The sequence below is a fragment of the Myripristis murdjan genome, chromosome 21 (assembly GCF_902150065.1).
Source record: "Myripristis murdjan chromosome 21, fMyrMur1.1, whole genome shotgun sequence".
Classification (NCBI taxonomy): Eukaryota; Metazoa; Chordata; class Actinopteri; order Holocentriformes; family Holocentridae; genus Myripristis; species Myripristis murdjan.
Window position 1 is genome coordinate 17247104 of NC_044000.1, and position 22810 is coordinate 17269913.

Sequence of the window (22810 nt, forward strand, 5' to 3'; positions counted from 1 at the left end):
GTGTTTAGAAACTATGACTCAGTTTGTGCTTCCTCGCTGGCCCATGACTAACCTTCCCATCAAGTTTTGTGCAAACTCATCCAGTACTTTTTGAGTTTTCCTGCTGACAGGCTGAAGGGCGGACAGACAGACGGACAGGCGGGCAAAAACAGAACTCCCTGCCAAAATATTTCGTCCTTGGCAAACGCAATGATTTAAATGGATCAGAAATGAATGATCAAATCAAGAACTTGATTTACTCTGATCTGCCCTAAAAATATTTTGGCTAGGGGCGGCAGATTTTCACTCCAGATCTATAGGAGAGCTTTGTGCACGGCAGAAGGCTCCCTCACACTGCAGAGATCCAGTAACTCCCACTCGTAAACAAATCCTCTCTATTTCACAGTGTTGTTACACGTCAGTTCATTCAATGCATGTGATGCCGCCTTGATAATGTGCTCGCTGTGTAAACCATGTTCAAACATCAAATAATTTAGAAAATCTAGATTATTGTATTGTATTGTTAATTAAAATATCTGATGAAAACTGAATATTGAAATACACACATCATGCCAAATTGCCAGTAAAACCACAAAATCTCACTATGAATATGTGGTATGACGTCAGCGCTAAAAATGTCTGGGAGAGCTGCAGAAGCGGTGGACAGTGATGGATGAGCTGTGAGACTTGGCGCTTTGAGGTGTTGCCCTTAAACTGCCTTTCACACGTATAGTACACATGCACACACACACATAAAGCACATGCAAAACCCAGCTCCTACTTTCCTTCCTATTCCCAAGCTCCTGTCATCCTTAACCTGACACACTATCTCCTCCAGTCTGCCCCGTGTCCTCTACCTGTATTTAACTGTTAGCTGGATCACTGCAGTGAAGGGAACCCATATTATGGTAATCTCGCATTTTCCTCCTTACATAGTGAGTGACAGAACAGGTACAGGTTTACATGCAGTCAAAGCTGGGAAAAAAGAGACATGATCAGACACTTTCATGCTGACAGACCAGTGCTCATATCAGACAAAGAAAAAGAAACAGAAAGAACAGAATTGTGACATGAATATCATCACTTTCTTCGTCAAATAACACAATGCAGAACAAATTAACATGAGGATAAAGATGTGAAAGAACGTCAAAGAGCCAGAAAACAGAAATGAAAGTGCAGTGCCATTTTGTTAAAAATACTGCAAGCTTTGGAAAAGGGCAAACCAGTGAATTTTGTGTACATGCTCACGTTTGGAGTGCTTGGCTCAGCTGAGTACAACACCAAATTAATGCCAGAGATATTCAAACATGGGTCAGTGCAGAGGAGGATGTCAACAGCCATAAACTGATTTGGAGTGGCTGAGCTTCCACTGCAACAAACATTTTACTAAAACTAAATGAAAATTATAGTTAACCTCAGCTTGACCAGGCCACTGCTGACCTGTTATTAGATAATATTCACCAAAACATTATGAGATAACACTAAGTACTGCTATTATTTTTCTTGCCTGTCCCTCTCAACTTTGTAAGCAAAAAGCATTAGATTACTAGTTTCGCTGGGAGCAGGCTTACTGTAAACATCAACAATATGGAATATCAATTGATATTTGTAACACAGATTAGATACCACTCCAGTCCCCAGCTGAAACTACCTGATGCTGACCCTACTACTTTCATAAAAGACACAAGCCAAATACTGTACAAACAGTATTAACAAAGCAGAGACTATTTGATTATTCCCATAAATGCCTACATATATTTAAAAATCAGTGCCACAAATATACATTGACTCCACATAATCACCAGTCCCTTACGAAGAAAACTATAGGAAGACATAATGAAGGCATCTGAGGCTGAGCAACTGAACTTCAACAGCACTACAACGCATTGCTGTAGACTGCTTTAAAGTGCAAATCCAGTCAACTCAGAATAAGAAAATGTGCAAATGCGGTAACAAATTCCCTATTTATCATCCTCGGGTTTAAAACTGATTCAAACAGAGCACTAGTTATATCTAGTCATAGTTTTCATTTGAGTAGCTATACAATGTTAAATTGTAACATGGCACTAGTATATTTCTGCAGAGATGTTAATATCGTTCCTTGTAATGGACAAGAAAACCCTCAACTGACCCCTTTCTTTATGCCATCTGGCAAAGGGCAGCACATCCCAGTGGAAGACAGACATTCGGTTCGGACAATGCCACTTAGTAAACCATGGTATAGACCTGGGTAATCCCCTGATCCAATAATCTATAACCAATCGGACAATACTTCCAACACAACTTCCATTACACAACATTACAACTGGCCCACCTGTACCCTGTGGAAGCCTCTGGAGGCTATTTCTCTGGAGAGGGTATGAGGCCCTTTGTGCACTAACAGCTGAATATCTGTCCCCCATCCTCATCATTAAAGGCATGACATCCATCCTCATCTGCCTCCTCATCTAACTGGAGGCTGCCAAAGGAGAATTTGTTCCTCGGTAAGGGAGAAGAGGATTTTGCCTCCATGGGGCTACCATACTTCACAGGACTGCTCGTGTTGCCCCTGGTGTTTTCCACCTCGGACTCACTGGACTCTGAACCACTGGTGTTGGTGGCATCGTTCATCTGAACTGCTCCCACATGTGTGACACCAGCCTGCCCTAGGCGTTTCTGGCCTGGACTGGACTTGGCCTTGCCAGGTACTGAGAGGCCATTGGCCATCATTCGCCGCTCTAGAGCAGCCATGCGCTCAGCTCGGGGCAGAACAGGGCGTGAATCATGCGCTGGTTTTGATGGTCCCTGGTTTGGGATACAGGCATCAGTGTCTGAGCGTTTATGCACATTGTGCAGCTTCTGTGAGTTAGGAGAGCGGCTTGGGACAGGGGAGTAGCTGCCACAGTGGGTGGGTCCCTCATCACTGCGGGAACCCTGGAATGTACTAATGCCCCGGTTTCTGTCATCCAAGTGAGAGGGAGCTGAGCTGAGGCCGTTCTGCTCAGCGTGGCTGAGGGAACTTGTTTGATGAATGTTGCTCATGACAATTGTGGCCACAGTGCTCTTAGACCCTATACCATGGTGGACCGTGAGGGGGCTGCTGCTATGCCGTTCCCTACTATGGACGTTAATGTCCACCATAGTACTACGGACAGGACTTTGGTGACCACTTTGGTAGGACTGCTTAGCTGATTCACCCAACTCACTGCTCATATTGACTGTGTGTTTAGAAGGGGAAGGGGACTCTCTGCACCTCTTCCTACCAAGAAAGTGCTCCTGCTGGGACAGAAAAGGCCCGTTTACACTCCCAGTGCCAGACCCACGGCGTGGCATGGCCTGCTCCCTGTAGTTTTGATTAGTCTGCCACCTGCTAACTTGGCCCCTGACCACGTCATATTCACTATCTATGTCACTGCAGTCAATGAAGGGGATGGAGGAGCTGCTGCCCTTAGCAATCCAAGATGCTGGACCTGTACTCAGTTGTTCTGGGTGGGCTTGTCTGGCTGAGCCTCTTGCCTCCTCTGCCACAGGCCTGGCCCCAGGCCCCGGTCTATCCTCACGGCCATTTCTCTGGCTGGAAGGGCTGGCTCGTTTCCGTGCAGCCAAGGGATCTTCAGCACTCACCAACACAGACTCCTTCCAGTGACGTCGAGAAGGAGAGTCAACTCTATCCCCAGGAGCACAACTCTAAGGAAAAGAGACAGAGGGAGAATGTGAAGTAACTTAAAATGTACACTATACCCATTATGTGTTGAATCAATTATGAATGCTAACCAAGTACTGGCATTTTGAATGAACTCTGATATAATTATGGCTTTCTTTGTAAAAAATGAAGACATATAATGGCCATAATGTGGATGCAGCTTCAGAAAAGGCTTGTTTAACTGTGTGTGGCTCATGGTCTAAGTCTATTGAAAGACTGAGATACTGACTTCTGTTGGCACTTCATGGTGGCGTGGGGAAGGCAACGGAGACAGACGACTGTTGTGTTGGACCCGACTGTGTTTCCTACCAGAGAGAATGGCAGAGGTCAGAGCTCTACACTCCAAGTATGCTCAGCTAGAAATATGTCAAAGCTGAACGAACCCCTTACCTTTCAAATGGGATTTTCTTAAATTCAGACTCCCTTACATAATCAATCACCTGCTTCTGTGTGCGGCCACTGTGGAGACAAGCACAAGTGAGGTAACAAAGTGACATTTGAGTAGAGCTGTAGTACACTGTGGTTGTCAAGTGAGATGCAGAGATGGTTATCTGTCTCCTGTCCTGGGACAGAGAGATGCTTTATTGTGTTCCCTTAAGACTCTCTCTACCTGAATCTGAAGGAGGAGCCTCGTGTAAAGAGCACAGGCTTGGGCTTGGGCTTGGGTTCCTCAAAGAGGCGGAAGAAGGCGTGATATTCAACACAGATCTTCCAGAAGACTTTACAGCAGTCCCTACTGGCCATCAGGAACTCCAGTGTGTCCTGATATGAACTCTGGTGCACAAAAAGACAGAACACACAATACCAACCGCTGAAGAGCTCTGAATTTAACGGCCTTATTAAAATCTACACGCAATGGTCAAACTGCATGACTTACATTTACATCTGGCCTCAGCTTGATGAGGAAGCGTTTCCTTTTGAAGCTCAGTTTGCGCACCTTCGACCAGTTGAAGCCATTGATCTTTGTGTGTCCCTGCAAATGAAGAATATATTTAACCTTTAAAACTTAGACTAAAATAAAATATAATAACCACACTTTTCTATTACGAACTGAGGAATTCTAGGAATAACCAGACTTAAATGTGATTTATTTATGTATTTATGCATGTATGTATATATTTATTTAATCAATCAATCCATGGAGTTTTTTTCCCATGCCATCCATTCACGTATGTTCTACCAAGTGCTGACCTACAATCCAGGGTCACTCACCTGAAAGACCAGGACGCCGGTATGTGCCACAGCCAGACTAAGCCTGGTGCCTTCACGATCCTTGGCAGGGTGAAGACGAATCCCATACATTTCCAGCCTGCGTGCCACCTCTAGCAACTGATAGTCTGATTCTGCTGGTGTCTGACCACTAGCAACACACAACACAACGGTAACAAGTGAATCTACAATGAACTTACAATCTAAAAAAAGATCTGTGGGTATTGCAAGACAAGCACAAGCAGGGTGAATTACGACACAGCAGAATCGAAGGGATAATTGTACTTCCAGGTTTTTAGTTCCCTGACTTACCCAGTGCATAGTGTAGCACTGATTATACTTTCAGCAATCTGCTACAAATGTCTTAAATCCTGGCAAATAATCCTAATGTGTATTTAATTAATTGAGGTGAAAAACTGAGCACAAGCGGATCTGGGTTTCCCGTGTTTATCTGACACTGTTAAGGTTTTGGAGGGATGGGGGTGGGGTAGGGTGGCAAAGCTGCACACTAACTAACTTTCCTAATTCTTATCAGTGGCAAAGCCTTCCTGTTTCCTGTGTGCGGTACTTAATTAGAGATTTAGCTCTCAGCGTGGCAGCCAGCCAGAAGAACTGTGGTTACAGTTATCAACTGAAAAGCCTTGAAAAAAAAAGGGTAAGTCAGAGAGGGCAGTCACATCTAACGCAGCTCCTTTTATGTAGTGGCCACCCTGCTGCGTCACCATCTCTGCTATGGCCCTGTATGTAATGTAATGCAGAGGTGACAAGGGTTGGCAACGCTTTGGCACCTATTCAAACCTAAGCACTGATGAGGACAATTTGGAGAAGAATGGTGGAAGGCAATCTGGAAGGTTTTCACTGATGTGGTCCTAGCAGCACATCACTCACAAGCTGGGGATGAGGAAAAACACTGGGGAGAAGAGATTCAAGTTCAAGAGCCTACTCAATTACATAAACCTACGCATGAGACACAAGAAAGTAGACTCAGAAAATCTGAAGTTTAACCTGCTAACCCCTCTGACAACAGCTGTGTGATTCATTTGGCTGAGTTGAAGGAAGATTCCAGTCCTTTTTTGGGGAGCAATGCAGCCTTTTGTTGATAAAGCAGTAGACAATCCCACATTCACCAATGGGTAGAAGCAGTAAAACAGTTTCTCTGTAGGCTGTTTTGGCCTATATGATAAAGAATTCCAACAAGCACTCGGAGAAAGAGCCTATTCATTCAGATGCAAGTTTCCTGAATGTGTCACCTGCATTACAAAACATCCTCTCGGGACATGCATGTGGTCTGAAACTACTTTTTCCTATGCGGGGTGTAGAGCATAATTTATGTGTTCAGCTATGGTTTCAGTGACCTCAGCTCAGTGTTACAAAAATACCACTGGATCCAAGGAGTGGCTTATTTTAAGATTTGACAAGTAATCTCAAACTAAAATCAGTCCAGTCTCACAACTCACATATTCTTTGAGTGAAACTCCATGATTTTATCAATCAGGGCCATTTGATCTGGGATGTAGTTGTTATTGAGGAGGTGTGACCGGCACTGGCTCTCCTCAAAGTCCCCAATCTCAGCTAAACAGGGAAAAAGAAAAGAGGGCAGACTTTGTGTTATTGTCATGAAAGCAGTCAAAGCAAGGTTTTACCTGTTACACCTTAGGCTGATAATGATTTCCCTTTTGCATATCTATATATAGACATAAGGTTTCACTGATTGTCATCAGAGCCAGCCTTGTCTTTGATCACCATTTTGACAGATCCCTGTGGTAATAGATCATGGCTCACCAATGTCAGGCTGTGCAAGGGCTCACAGTATTTCCTGGCAAGGCACTACTGCGTGTGGTTGTTCTGAGGCAGTTCTGCCAGATTATGTTCAGAAATCCGACTGAAAGGTATCCATAGCAACACATAGATTCTCAATTTGCAATGCTGCGCGCCATGCTGTATGACAATGTTTGAGGATAAGCTCTGCGTGAAAAACGGTTTCAAGACGGTTATCTGCTCTGTTGACTCCTCTGGTCTGCTGGACTGCGTGAGGAAATGTCATGAGGAACTTACACTGGATAATATGGGAGACCATCAGGGCAGCACTGCTGTCATTACAGGTCAGACGTCCACAGGCCAGGTCCTGTTTTATCTGGAGGGCAAACAGGTACCTGGATAGAGCAGATCACACAGTGGCTCTGACAGGATTCAGCAGGATAGATATGGTAGCAGTTTCCAACACTGGAGCAAGATCAAATGAACCTCTTGGATCAGCTTAAAAACAACATGCACTGTGTAATTCAAATCAAAATCAAAGAGAACTGTGGTATTTAAGGTTTGGCTGGTCACAATTATAACCTAGGCTATTTTTATGCGACAAAAGACCTAGTTTACATCAGAAAAGCTTTGCATTTTTTGGCTCAACACTAAATAATTAAAAAAAAAAAAAAAAAAAAAAAAAAATATATATATATATATATATATATATGTGTGTGTGTGTATACACACACACACACACATAGATAGATAGATAGATAGATAGATAGATAGATAGATAGATAGATAGATAGATATTGAAGAATTGGTTTATGCCCTGTGCATATCACTATTACTTCTCCTGGTTGCCAGCTAGCACAGTAACCAATATAGTCCAAAATGTGTAAGTGATCTGTTGCAGAGTCTGTGATATTGTTTATTATAATTATTACGCCATGTAAGAGTCAAACTATGTGTTTCTCATCAAAGCGTCAGCAGGTCCTTAATACCCATCATGACAGGTACAGATTATATTCTTATGCAAGAAGTGTCTCTGTATTTATCCCTGTTACCAATCTGTCACAAAGCTGAACTGATGAAGCTTTGATGTGAATTGCATATTTGGCCCTCTTTATTATACGGCACAATATTTATGACAAAATGAAGAGAATATCTCAAGGCATTTTTTGTGCACAACATATTTCACACACTTAAAATAATTTATTGATCCTAATATGTTCTAAACTATATTAAAGCTATGAATACAAACGGGGACAATCAATTAAAATACAACACATGTTTTTACATAAGGGGGCACAATTACTGATATCAAGATACTTTGGGAATACTGAATAGCATCAGGGTGTATTTGGGAGGGGCACATTATTTTCTGTATGCCTATTATTGTACATACACTATGAATGTGAAAGCATGCTAGTCATGAGTCATTTCCACGGTAAGAAAACAGAAACCAGAAAATCATTAGCTATGTGGTAATCTCCAGAGGGCTAAATGAGAAACATGGCAGCCATGAAATGTGAATTGCATAGCTGAGGAGGGAATAAATCTTCAGGGAGGCTTGGAGCAAGGGTTTCATTTCTGCATTTGCAATCACTTCCAGTCACATCAGAAGTCATTACCATTTACATATACAAACTCTTCGTACTACACATACAGACAGGCCTAAATGATGTAAAGATAAAGGGAAATAACCATGTAGGAGGTGACCACCATGGATCTTACCTGGTCAGCTCCTCCAGCAGCTGAGCATGGTCTGGGGGAAAGAACTTTACCACAAACCTCAGGGTTGTATGCTTTGGTCCTGTGGATGATAGATGAGTACCACAGCCATATTGTGAGAGTGTAATAAAAGATTGTTTGGAAAACAAATCCAAAATACATCTTTAAGGGGATTTCATTCTCTTTACTTGATGGTTACCTTCGCTTCCATATAACCCCCTGATAGAGAAGATTGAGGCAGATCAGGCAGATTTTTTTTCCCAAAACAATAAGTACAAAGTGAAAGATGTCTTTCAATGTTAGCGTCACTTACGTCTGAGCTGCTTGATAATGGGCTTGATGAGATCCAACCAAACCTGTGGAAACAACAAAAAGCACATCATGAAACAAGTGCTGGGATTTATATCCCAGGCTCCATTTGACGTTGCTTTCCAGTGTCACTCACCATCATCTTGTGATGATCCTGAAACTCCAAGCCAAAGTAGTCACCCTCGATGAGGTTCATGTGGGAACACACCAGGTCAAACAGCACCTTGCCGGAGGCTCTTTGCTGTGAGCAAGAAAAAAAGAAAAAAGAAAAGCATGACTAATTAATTCTGGGAAAACTAACACAAGGGAATACCTTTATGACCATGTAACTATTTGTATTTTTACTCTTCACATTTCCTCAGTGATTCACTCCTGTGAGACATTGTGACATTTTCCAGTCTATTAATCAAATAAAGGACCACCACACATCAAGACACCCCAATGACAGGCTCTGAGAAACTCTGACACAAAAGATCAGCCACAAACAAAAGGGACCACTGCTTTTCAATTCTGTGGAGTCCTGACAGACTGCGCGGTTGTTGGTGTCACAGAATAGCTGGCATCTCCAGCTGTCTAAATTCTACTGCCATCCTCCCTCTTTCCATCCCGTCCCCTCAAAGGCTCAGTTGACTGCTAAAAGCCTCCATCCTCCCCGTTGTAGCTGAGGGGGGTTGGGCCGAGACTTTGATCTGTGTTTTCAGTGTCACTGCTGAAAAACTGGTGATGGACTAGAAGCCTTTGAGGCTAATACAGTATCAGGATAGGGTAAATGCACCCCTCACCCCTCCGAAGACACACACACACACATACACAAACATAGCACTTTGAAGATTGACTTAACCACCCATTTTCTGCCAAATGCTTCCAACACGAAAACACCAAGGAAACCACATCTTTAGAGAGAGAAATGTCCTCATTTAGGGTCAAATAAATGTCAGGGATTGCCAGGGAAACCCAGCTGAGGATGTCCAAAGAAGACATAAAGCTCTGTAGGGCACACAACTGGAGTCTTTCTGCCTGGCTGCCTTCTCGTGACTAGTTTGCACCAGAGCACAGCGTATCACAGCTATGTGAGTGTTTACAGTATCAGTTCCCTCTGGCGCGGATAATGATTCAAGACTGTTTCTGGGCATTTGTGTTCCACAACCTATTCTCCATCGTGCTTCATGTTGAAATTTAACTCTCACAGCTGGTTGCTATGGCGCAAGCGACCACTACAATTCCCTAAAATCAACTTCATTGTGTAACATCCTCTTTTCATCTCACAATGAAGAGTTAGAGACCATGTATGATATAAAGGGGAGTAGTGACACAATAAAAAACGTAAGCTCTGACAGCTTAGTGAAAGGGTTTACACTTTCACAACCAAATCCATAATCTTCCGCGAAATAAACCCTGCCAACCACCCCTTCCTGCTGCACTGCTGTCTCTCTCCAGGCAGCCTCATGCAGTGCGAAGGGCATTTTACCACCAAGGACCAGCTGTTTCCATATGGTGAGGAGCTGATGAGGAAGACCACAGGGAGAATGGAGGAAAGAGGCCACCAGCCAAAACACACTCTTCTCACACACTGCTGCCCAACAGTCAGACTGGTGTTTGCAGGAGCCTAACAAACCCTCCCCCCATAGGAATTCTATGTGAATATTTTCTGCACATATTTGGACAAATGTACTTGTCAGAAGCTCCAGGAGTAACAGCAGCGGGGAGAATTGAGTCGAATGTCTGAATGAAGGCTAAAAAGCGTTTTTGACTTAGTGGAGCGCTCGCGTATGCAATCTTATAAATCTGCTGTCAGTACAAAATGACCATGAGCTGCGCAGAGGCGGGCCAGGCTGCAGCTGATTAGAGCTGGGCAGTGCATGATTAAAAGCAGCAGTTGCAGACTGGAGTAATAGTGCTGCCATTTGACATTGCTGCGGCCGACACAATGAGAACCCTGTCATTAATGAAGCACATGAGTCAGAGTGATTGACTGCCGCCGGGACAACAACTCATACACTCTGTGCTCTAACATCCCATTGAGATGTACTACAGGCCCTTGACATATTAAGACAATTTGTGTCCTGACAACTTCTTCAGTCTCAGTGGTATTGTTAAATAGTATTGATCTGCAAACTACTACAGTATTATTACTACAGTACAATGCAGTGTACACAGACACATGAATATTAACATGAGAATGTATAGAGGTAAGTGCAAGACTGTGGCAACGTTGGTTACCAGGTATCCAATGGTTAGATACTTTCAAATTTTTATTATTGCAATAACAGTGTTAGAAACTGGGTTTCTCTGCCACTTTTTTATACGGTCTCACACCAACCAGCTATGACAACACTTGAGAGCCCTTTAACCCTTAAATCTACAAAAGTGCTGAGGGGAAGTTAAGGGACACTATCTTGACAATACTGAAAATCATAATTATTTTGGTCCTGATTATCATGAATTTTTTTTCAGCGAATTTTCATATCGTCCCATGTCTAGAGGAGACTGTCTTTTCACCCAGGCAGTACAGAATCACGCCACATACACACAATATCCCCAGATACTGCAGAATGGATGGCGTGTTTTCCCTATCAAAAAGGTTACACTGCTTACAAGGAAGCATCACGCTCAGCCGCTGACATTTCTCTCATGATCTACAATGCCAAGAAAATGTCACCAATCTCTCCTCTATCTAAGAAAGCACTGCAGATGGTTTACACAGCAGCAGCTAATTGCAGTGTCAGTCAGCCGGGCCTGAGTCAGCGGTCCAAGCTCGGGCCAGACACTCAGGATGGATCTGTCCGGGTTCATCATGTTTGAACATAGGCTCGCAGGACGGTAGACATGCTATCTCCGCTATACTGACCTCTACATGCTCTGGCTGACAGGAGAAGGGTAAATAAAGATGACAGCAATGTCTGCACACATGTATGCTTGGATTTCCACTTAGGGCAAGACCAGACTCCCTCCACCCCACCCCCCTCCTCATCCTCCTCCTCATTCTCACCTCTTGTTAGTAAACTCTTGTCAGCACAAAAACCTTTGAGAGGTCAGGTGTAAAAGCTTTGCATTCGCCCCCCTCCCCCAGGTTTACCCCCATAGGAAATGTTGGTATGGTCCACTTCATCCAAAGCGAGCCAGCCCAGTGCACACCAAACTTCTCCAAGGGGGGGAGGAGGAGGAGGAGGAGGAGGAGGAGGAGGAGGAGGAGGAGGGTGCAGGGTGGATGGTATGGGTGGTGAACAGACTGCCAATGCCTTCAGGCTCAAAATGAGGAGGGAGAACAAAGGGAATCATGCCTGGTTAGATTTGAGAGTCATGCTTATGGTGCACTGGAGGAGCACATGATGGTTTTGGAGTGGGGTGGGGGTGGGGGTGGGGGGGGGGTCAGCCATTGTTGGGTGGGATATCAGCAGGGATGTAACGATTCGATTCTGTCATTCCATGCTTCTTGTTTTTCCCTTGACTGACATGGAGCGGTCATCTTACAGTTGGAATTTTTTCTGCTGTGACATTTAGAAACAACACAGCAAGCAAACAGTGAGATGAAAGAGACAGTGTGGTTAAGAGAAGAAAATAAGCAAATGTAATTGGGGAACTGGGGACCCGGGGAACAGTCGACTTTCAACTTTCGACTTTTTGCTGTGCTTGCCTGATAGGAGCGTAAGGCTTAGCTCAGTAAAAACTCTTGATTTTTCAAATGATACTTGAACACAATCCTGAATTTGTAGACGTGTAGCTGTGTGTGAAAAACCGTGAGAATAAATTTGGATAATTTGAAGTGGCTTTGCTGATAACGCTGCTTAGGGCTGGGCTGAGATTACAGAACTGCTTACAGTAGCAGGCAGATATATTCCCACACAGAATCCTCCCGGTACTGCTATTGAAAACATATGTGAAGAGCACAACCCACTGCCAGTCACCAGCTCTGTTATGTGCCACGGCAGGGTTACAGAGCAATAAAGTACCAATTCAAAATGCCTTTAAGCACGTATGCTTGCATGTATGAGTTGAGTACATGTGGTGTGCATGTGCATGCTTGCATGAGCAGGTACATGTACACTGTAAGGGAAGGATAGGACAGAGGGGTCAGAGGCAGTAATACTTCATTGAGATTCAGGTCATGTGTTGCAGGAGCGCCCAGGGTGACTCGACTGCAGCGGCACGCTGACAAAGAGAGAGGGATCGGGGGAGGCAGGCCCTACTGATAATCCTGTCAAGTTACCATCTCTTTTACATTACCTGCACACTCTCACAACATGTATGTGCAACAGTATGAGTGTGCTCAGAATTAGCACAAACAGCTTTATTCTCATTTATCAAACAGATACCTGAAAGATTTACAGTTCTGGTGTTAGCTGCAGTGAAACAACATCCAAATGGAGCGTTAATGTTATTTCAAATATAATGACAGAGCGAAACATTTGGGCATTAAGTGATGAAAACTCCCCATTTTCCCTCCTTTGTTCTTTGTCAAACCCCTGAGCTGCAGAGGAAAAACATCAACATAAAAACTGTGGGGAAAGTGGTTATTGGGCTGCCACAGCTGTCAGAGTCATTCTGTCACAGTGGGCTAGCCTCAAGGCCCAGAGAGGACAACCATGAAAAGAACGTCCCCTGGATTCAATAGGGGATGAGCCTGAGATGGAGGTAGCGAGTCGTGATACCCTATTCCTCTGCTCTCACAATTTTTCCCCCCACTTTGCCTGCCTGAAACTCCAAGGGAGTCTGTCTGGGCATAGAAACATATTGATTTTGCATAAAGCATAATTAAGTGTCCTGTTGTGACCGTTGTGGTGCTGCATAGTTAACGGTGCAGTGCAAGGACGTCCCACTGTTAGCCCGAATGCCACAAATCACTGCACTGATTTAATGGCTGTGGGTTCATACAATTAGTAGAGTCAGTAAACAAGCTGCAGAAGAGGCTCTACGAGAGGATCATATTGAAAGACACCAAAAGATTGGAGGGAATGTGTCTCGCTGCACTTGCAAATAAGAACACATGGCATTATGTAAAACACAGAATGCATGCAAGATATCACCAAGTTCTTTCATGCCTGATTTAGAGAATCATAAAAATAAACTGAGGGCGAGAAGGGTTTCTAAGGCAGCTGGAATTACCAAAAAGATTGGCCCTCTTTTCCCTTCCTCTCCCTCAATCCCTTTTCAGAGCGCTTCAGAAATTCTGGACCCATGCTGGTTCATCTCAACTCCAAGCCCCTTCCCAGAGCCAGGGATTACTGTCACTCAGGGGGAGGTGGGGGATACGTTTCTCCAGAGAAACTCCACATTTAGTTTAGCTGGATGAGGGCAGACAGAGGCACTGAATAATGAATGCTAAACTGCTATTACCATATTGTTGCTATAGCCTTCAGGTAACAGTGGTAGACGATATGCACTGAGATGTTGTTACTGCTGTTATTGTTCTGGCAGTGCTTATGGCCATTATGAGATATGAACCAAAACATCACTTAGAGGCGATAATGTCTCATCACCGTGATTATCTCCTCTTAAAAGTTAATATCAAGCATTTTTTTTTTTTTCATATTCGTTCTCAGCCCCTCGGAGCATGCGTATTAAAAATAGTTCACAGCAAAATCAAGCTACAAAACCTGCATCCTTACAGCAGCAAGTAAATGGAAATACAGTTCATGTGTTTTTTTTGTGTGTGTAAAGATAGCTATTGCTGCACATGCAGAATTGTGAAACAGGGTAGGTTCTTTCATACAGCTTTGAGTACAGCACTATAACTGTGCAAGCAAAGGCAATCAATAGGTTAATTAAAAGATTAATTGAGTGTAACTCTCAGAAACAACTCCCACAAGGTCAGGCCAACAAGGAGATGAGCTTTTCATACATAAACTGAATACAAAACATGTCAAAGAGTTAAGTCTTAATGATTTAGATGGATTAAACAATCATTTGACTCCAACTGTGCCTTCCTTCACCTTCAGTTCTTAGTGCCTTGTTACAGAATGCACCACTGAGCTCAGGAAAAGTGATAACACTATCAAGTGGACTATATAAATATGACAGTATGACACTTATGACAGTATACCAGGAGAAGCGTGGTGTAATCACAAACGGCACTGGCAGATGTTGAGCCACACTAGCAGTTTGCCAAAAGACCCATCAGCACCTACGGATACACGAGGAGAAAATTTGTGGGAATGCCAATATGATAAATCAAAAAGAGACAGAAAAATCAAGACCAGGGACACATAGCCAAATCAAGGAGAAAAACAGCAAGGCCTCCATAATGGCACTTTGCAATTCATGACATCCGGTCCTTATCAGTGCGCCGCATAAACCGCAGCAGCTTCTTGGAGTAGGCCTATAGTAAAAATGGAAAAAGTTATGTTTGAACCAGAGACGACATTTGAATGCAAAAGACAAGAGAGAAATACGAGAAAGAGTAAGGATCATCAAAGGATAAGTTTGCCAATTTAAAACTGGCTGTATTAAAATGTTGATATCCATCATTTATAACTGCATATAGCACAACCTCACTACAGCTAGGGGTGAAGTTGTGCTACATACAGCTATAAATCATGGGTATCAATGGTGTAATATGGCCTGGAATGAAAAATAACAAATATATCCTTTATACATGTGTGTTTTGTATCCCCACTCTCCCTTCTCTATCCCCTATTACAGAGAGTCTTGTGTCCCAGTCCTGGGAAACAGACTGGGACACTGCTCTTCACACGTATCTCAGATATGCACTATACCTCATCTGAAACCTCTCATATATTCAATATAAATGTAAATAGCTCAGTTGTGCAATATAAATTCACTCTCTAAATACATGTACAGCTGCTATCAATGGTCATAACAAATGCTTTTGTAAGGCTGTGACATACCGTGTTGTACATATATACCTCCTTCTATCATCCTATTTTTATTATCCCTATTTCTTAATTTCATTTTTTTTCTATTTATTACTTTGGGTGATATATTTAAGTACGAGAGTCACATTCCTTGTAGACTATGCATAAGCACACTTGGCTCATGCATAGTTGATTCTGTTTCTTTAAGGAAAAGGAAGAAGGTCACCTAAACCAAGTAAAACCACTATTTCAACATTTCACTGCATTAATAAAATCAAATGCAGTATGGTACGACTGGGGCTATAACACAACATCAGCACTCTCTAGTATGTTTAAAGGCAGAAGAACAGCTGTTGAATTAACAGCTTGGGCACTGGTTCAGACATAGATCAGAGGCTGGCCAGGTACACTTTAGCACGCTTAAAACCGAAACAAATCCATTAGATACGTAACAGATGGGACACATTCTTCTGGAAAAATTAATATCCAAGGTATGTTAATTAAGTACAAGTAAATGTGCCATCTTGTCTGCAAAAACAGCAGCTTGCTAATATTAGAACGGACACACTGATTTTTGGTGAGTACGAGATCAAGAGAGAGAGAGAAAGAGAGAGAAAGGGAGAGAGAGAAAGAGCGAGAGAGAGAGAGAGAGAGAGAGAGAATGAGAGTGTGAGGTGTGAGACATAGAGCAAAGTAATATGATGGCATGTTAATAAGATAATGATGCATAAGGACTATTAGGAATATTCAGCGTCATTAATATGTAGAGCCTGGCTCAGCGGATTCACAAAGCCAAAGACAATATTAATCCTCACACATGCATATGGAACAAGCTCCCCGGAGGAATTAAGAGAAGTAACAGGTCTGGAACCAAAAAATACAGAGTCCACCTGTAATTTGACATCTACTTCAGTGCAACTGCTGAATGTATAATTTGATACTACTATGTGTGGAGGGAGGAGTGTAGATTGCAAGTCTCCTGTTTCCTGAGAAAAGCCTCGCCTTGACTGACGACAACACCCTGCTCATGATTTAGCACTGTGGGAGCCAGCTTCTGCTGTGGGAATATTGTGTGGCATAAACTCAGACTGACTCAAAGGCTGGGAGAGCCAACCACAGGGGTGGTTGATTGCCTCACCACCCCACACCAGACCACCACAGGCTTGTGGGTGGGACACTCTGTGGACAAGGTGGACTATAGGGTGTAAAAAGACGCAAGCTTGGGCGTTGTTTGAGATTCTCTCAAGGTTCCTCGAGGAATATGCTGGTTCTCCGGTTACTGTCCTGTGGCACGTTCATTTACCCATAATCCCCCCTGTAATAAATAATGACAGCCACAGATGCTGCTTTACTGGCGAGGCCAATCAATTTGCCTCCTTGAGATTAGCCCTAAACTACTTAGCCCTCAGCACAACAAATCCAGAGGCTCTCCGCAGTGCTGTGATGTAGTGTGTGTGTACTGTACTGGTGATAGCAGCTGTGACATGACGTCCCTACTAGTGTTGCCTCACCAAATACTTCTTCTCATAACACCTTTTAATGTATTAATAACAATCTTCAGTAAGAGTATCGCCCAGCTTCATCCAACTCACCAACAAGCTGCTGTATCTAAACTCACACACCCTACCATAACAACAGAACAGTTTCTGCTCACTGTGGATGACCTAATCATCATGATCAGACCTTTATTGATATGAGGGAATCACTTAAGAAGACTCCTCATTTATAATGATGTCATGTTACAACAACAACACAATAAAATTGTATAGGTCCTTATACAAGACAGTCAGCTATATATAAATGTGAAGCTATATTAATTAAGACACTTACAAAAGAATTGTCACAAAAAACAAAATAACACATACAAAGTATTATCATTTAACAATGAAAGACAATTATTCAACTGCTGGGTAAAAATATAGCCTAGATATGCTTGGGGGCCTAAAATCCATAGGTCATAATGACCATGTCAGCATGTCAAAGTATTTACTATGTAGCTGCAATTATCACATGACTGGATCACACCAAGCCTGTCAATGTGGGGAGACTGCTGGGATTTTCCGAGTCAGTATGTGATTGATAATAGAGCAAGCAGATGTAGAGACACGGTCTGCATTTCCTGTGGACAGGGGTTAAGGTCAACAGCCAAGAAATCACTTCCTGTCTGATAAAAACATCAGTGATGTGGTTGCTATATCCACCATGCAGTAAGATGCCCAATGAATATTAAGTATGTGTTAACTAGACCTTAAGAAACATCCGCTTAGAGACTCTGGTCACTCTGAGTGGGAAAGCAACAGGTTTGTATTAAACAGTCACTCCTCTGGGCTCCACACACAGCCACCTATTGATTCCCACTGTGCAGGCCAGGTCTCAGTTGCTATGTCAACAGACCTGCACTTTTTGTAAGTGTTACAACACTCAATAAAACCTCAGCAACATCAGGTATTTAGGTCAGATCTAACACTGTTTTAGGATGAATATAACAGATGCTGCTGATAAAAAAAATAAATAAAAATAAATTAATAAATAACACACACACACACACACACACACACACACACACACACAAATCAGGTTCTCATAGTGCAAAGACGTTTTACTGGATGTGATGTTGCAGTGTTTTTGCCTGTTTGGACTGATTGAATTCTAAAATGAAAGTGCTCACGATAAGGGCCGCCCCCTGAAACTCGATCACTCGAATCATCAGTCATAGACCTCCGCAGTTGACTCAGAAGGTTGAGTCAAAGAGTTGTGTTTTTGTTTATTTTTTTAAGGATAGTTACAATATTTCAACATTTCAATAAAACAAGACACATTATCTTTACAATGCACTGGGAATACACTGCAATAAGGAATGGAAAAAATATTGACTTTTTTAATACCCTTTTAGAACTTGTAGAGACGCAATTAAGTGGACTAATTAACTGGAGAAATGCAGAGGGTTCTGCTAATAATCAACATAAAAACATGTCACATACAAGTACACAACATCAAGACATACCTTTAGTACTGAACAAAAGCTGAAGCTGTTTAGTGAGCTGGTGTGGGAAAAATGAGGAACACTAACCAATGCTGCTGAAAGCAGCCAATTATACCATGCACCATCCAAGTGGATGGAGCAGAGGGGTGAAGAGCTGATTCGTCGTACTGAAAGGCCGACTTTGAGCCGACTCTGGAAGTTGTGAGTCGAGTATAGCCCTGCTGACACTGAAGTGCAACTGAACAGCTGCTCTTCAAGAGAGCTGCTTTCTCCTAATCAAATCCAAGCCTGGCAGTATTACAGCAATGTCGGGGAAGACATGGGTTTGGGTTTCAGGAAAATTCTAACATGAGGCACTAACATGAACAGTATGGCTGCACATGTCAAGCCATTCTGACACATGACATGGACTGCAGCATTTACACTGGCATTTGCTTTTGGTTGGGAGATGATTTTAATGTGATGCAATTTAAAACTCCAGCTTTGTACGTGAACTGCCCTGTGGCAGCAGCTTCAGCAGCCGACTTCCACAGCGTGACAAATGTGGATGCTGTCCTGAGGTGAATTCTCACATTTAAGGCTGTCGCTGGAAAACACAGGCGCACAAGCAGGCCAAAAAACAGATGCAGTAACCTCAGCGAAGGCTGGTGTTGCTCTATGTCTGCAGGCCACCGGGTCCAGCAGGAATTTAGGGCTTTGTGACTACAGAATACCAATTCCTCTGCTTTGGAAGAGCGAGCCAGACTGGTAACCATGGCAACATAAAAAGAGAGTGTGATTCCTAATCTCTGAGAATTTTCTTTTTTTATATAATGGAATCATCTTGAGCTGGAGGAAAGCATGTGGTTTAGGCAAAAATAGCCTGTACACAAACAGCAGTGATTATCTTCACACAAAATTGTGCCATTTGAGTAGCTGTACAGTGAAATGTGTGCTCTACTTTAAGTGGCAAAGCATTTAGCTCTCTTTCACCGTGTTATAATGTTGTAATTACTGTGACCATAACCATGGTTTTGAGATCTAAAATAGCTGGGGCTTCAACACCGCACCCAGTTCATACGGCTGACTTCTAAAGCACACCCAAGGCCATTTCCATGTGTCTGGGGGTTAGTATGACTTCAGCTGACTAGCCAGGATGTGACAAGTATGTCCAAGGGTTAGGGTTACACACATACACACACACACACATACACATGCACACACACACACATACAACTGGCCCTGGAGATGGTATGGAAGGGCTGAAAATAAAGCTTCTCTAAGACTGAAACATCCTATTCTGGCTATTTTGATGCCTTTGCCACTAATAGAGTGTTATCAAACAAAAAGGGCTGGGATATAATATGATATGCATATCATGATAACATGAAATAGCACAAGTGTTTTCCTGTTTTTTTTTTTTTTATTATTATTATTATTTTTATTTTGTAATTTCTGCTTTATTTGACAGTCACAGTAGAGAGAGACAAGAAAGGGGATGACATGCAGCAAATGGCCTGAGGTCGGATTTGAACCCTGGATGCTGAGATCAGGACTCTACCGGTGCACCCCTCTTCTCTGCATTATAGAAAAGGAAAGCCATTTTCTGAACATATTCAACCATTCTAGCTGTTCCCTTATTTGCTTGGTCACCATATCCACATTACTAATATTTGTGCAAAAATCTTAGGAATGCGCCAATATCATCACAATATCGATATCGTGGTATTTGTTCAGACATATCATGATATTTGACTTTGTTCATATTATCCATGTGGGCCTGACTTTTACTGTTGTTGTCATGCCGCCTCTCTGTCCTGTAACTCCCCACTGTCCAGTAAAGCAGAAATGCTATGAATATAATCATCGAGAAAAAACAGAAAATTAATCAGTAAGAAAAAAGGAAGATAACAGGGTCACCAAAGTCACTCAGCACTCAAACTCAGCATGAGCACTCCCACTCTACAAGTAACATTATTCTCATTTAAACCACATGGTTTGGATTTGAGTTTGTAGTTTAATTACCGCACTTACATCAGTGCAAGTCATTCAAATGTAATTTTACTAACTAAATATGGTATTAGGCTAAGTGATTCCATGTTCTCTCTGACCCTGATGAAAGAGGATCAACAGAGCATCAGTATGGATGATCTCCCAAACATCATTAATAATATGCAATTGCTTTTAATATAATACAGCAAGTGAAATCACAAGACTTATCCGGGTTCTTTAAACACTAACCTACAAAACAGGATTAGATGATCAATTTATTTTAAATGCGAGCACATGCACAATAGTCCTGCACATTATGCATGAGCAAATATTACATAGGCTGAAATGCAGTGTCTGATCAGCACTGATCACTTTGTCCTCCAAAAGAAAAGAGAATCATCCCACAGGATGTGTCATTCACTTTACACGATTAACATTCTTATTCAGCTTCTGTGGCAAAAAGGACACAAAACAGAAAGGGGTGGCTGTGACTTCCACCACAGCCTGCCAGAGCTGGTTATTTTGCTATCCCTGCCAGTGACAGATAAACCAAAAGCGTCTATTTTCTGCCGTTGAGAGAATCCAGAGAGACTCCAATGCCCGCAGCAGACCAGCCCCGCTGCTTCTCTGAAAGGAGACGTCCCCAGAGACAAATGCTTTGATATCAATTAGGGGGCATTCCCACATTGTCCCCATTGACAGAGTTTTGATTCTTTCAGCGGTGGACTTCCGTCGCATCACTTACCAGTGGAGACAGCAAGAGAAAAGCTCAACAGCAGGGATGCCCAGTCTAAAGCTCAATGCAGCCCAAACATACCTACGGAGAGTTCGGAGCACAGGGGGAAACAAAAAGCCTACTGAGGGAACCTGAGCAAACCCATGTGAACTTGGCTGTGCTGCTGCCCCAGGACAGATCAAATCTGGTTTACTGTTCTCCTTGGTTGCTTATGTAATAATTCCCATTTTAATTGGGAAGGGAGGCACTCCTGTCATGTCAATATCTTCCCAGCAGGCATAAAATACAGCTGACTCCGGTGCTCACCCTCTCTTTATGTTGTTCTCTCTTTCTCACTGTCTCTCTCTCCCTCATACACACACACAGACACACACACACAAAGTACTATTCCCTCCGTCTCTCTTCCTCTTTCTGTCTCTTTCTCCCGCACATCTCACCTTCATCGCTTCATTCATTCTCACTCTCCCTCCCACACATCTCCTCTCTGTACCCAAGAGGCCCCAAATTCAATTACTGGCAGAGAGCAGTGGGAGGCAGACTCAGAGGCCCAGGTAGAGTGGCAAGGAATTCTGCTGTGAAACGTTACGAAAAATCAGTGCATCATGGGAGCGTCATCATCGTATAGCCCAAAGCTAAGAGCTCTTAATTGTGAGGACAAGGCCGAGGTGAAACGTGACAAGGTGCTGGATTTTAATTACCCATGTAGACGATTAAGCACGACAGAAGATACTAAGAGGAGAACAGAGCAGAGGAGTTAGTGGTGCAGAGACCGAGCCCACAGTGCCCTTGTTCGTCATTACTTTGCCCAGTTTTTATGTTTAAATCATCCCTTACTCCTGGGCAGGGGTATGATGAGGATATTTCAGGAGATGAGAGCAGGAGCCCACTATCAAGCCATTTGGGTAAAAATACAGCACCACAGGATCAGGATTATCCCAGGATATCAAGCTGCTACTCGGCTTTGACATATTAATTAGCCCTCTGAATCTCAATGAGAAATTCATAATTCATTGAACAGGGGCGATGCTGCTGTAAAGTTGCTGTGCAGCTGAGGCGTACATGTTCCCATGAGGGGTTCAACCTTTATTTGAGACCAAGAGGACATCACAGGGAGTGTAGGCTAGCCAGGAGCAGCGCCACCGCCACACCCATTGCGTACTGTGATGTCTGCCTCGACTGCAGAGTGGGACGCGGCTCCATAGTTCAATCAGAGACTAATGAACAGATCAGAATTCAACCATCAAAGGGCAATGTTCAGTGGAATAGTGTATGTACACACTGGATGCACGGGCATGAACAAACAGAGGAGCCACATTCATGCATCTGCCATGAAACCCAACAAAGAGATTCCAGGTTATGTTTGCTGAGGTCTCATCCTTCCTTTGTGACTTGACACAGGCATATGGTGAGACGGCAGAGTCGAATGGCATTTCAGCGCAGTCTGAGCCAAACAAACACAAGAAGGGTCCACGAAGGCAACCATCTCTGTTACCATAGGAACAAGAAAGACATATTATAAAAAGCATCGCTTTTCCCAAAGCACCTGTGCACTGTATGGAAACCAATGCAGCAACAGAACGCATCGAACCAGTTCACTGCTTGACAACTTAAGTATCGCTATTCATCGGTATCTCTGGACTGTATCAGTTCGC

General features: G+C 43.1%; 1 protein-coding gene across 2 annotated transcripts in view; it reads right to left on the bottom strand.

Annotated features, from left to right (window-relative positions):
* Positions 1-22810, bottom strand: part of LOC115379491 (FERM, ARHGEF and pleckstrin domain-containing protein 1) — a 50478-nt gene that overhangs the window by 13321 nt on the left and 14347 nt on the right. For both annotated transcript variants that reach the window (XM_030080205.1, XM_030080204.1), the window contains exons 3-13: positions 8793-8897; positions 8661-8703; positions 8351-8429; positions 6926-7023; positions 6328-6442; positions 4874-5021; positions 4539-4634; positions 4272-4435; positions 4052-4120; positions 3891-3966; positions 3429-3645 (exon numbers count right to left, since the gene is read on the bottom strand). In XM_030080205.1, coding sequence (XP_029936065.1) covers positions 3429-3645; positions 3891-3966; positions 4052-4120; positions 4272-4435; positions 4539-4634; positions 4874-5021; positions 6328-6442; positions 6926-7023; positions 8351-8429; positions 8661-8703; positions 8793-8897 — 1210 coding nt within the window. The remainder of the gene's footprint in view (positions 1-3428; positions 3646-3890; positions 3967-4051; positions 4121-4271; positions 4436-4538; positions 4635-4873; positions 5022-6327; positions 6443-6925; positions 7024-8350; positions 8430-8660; positions 8704-8792; positions 8898-22810) is intronic.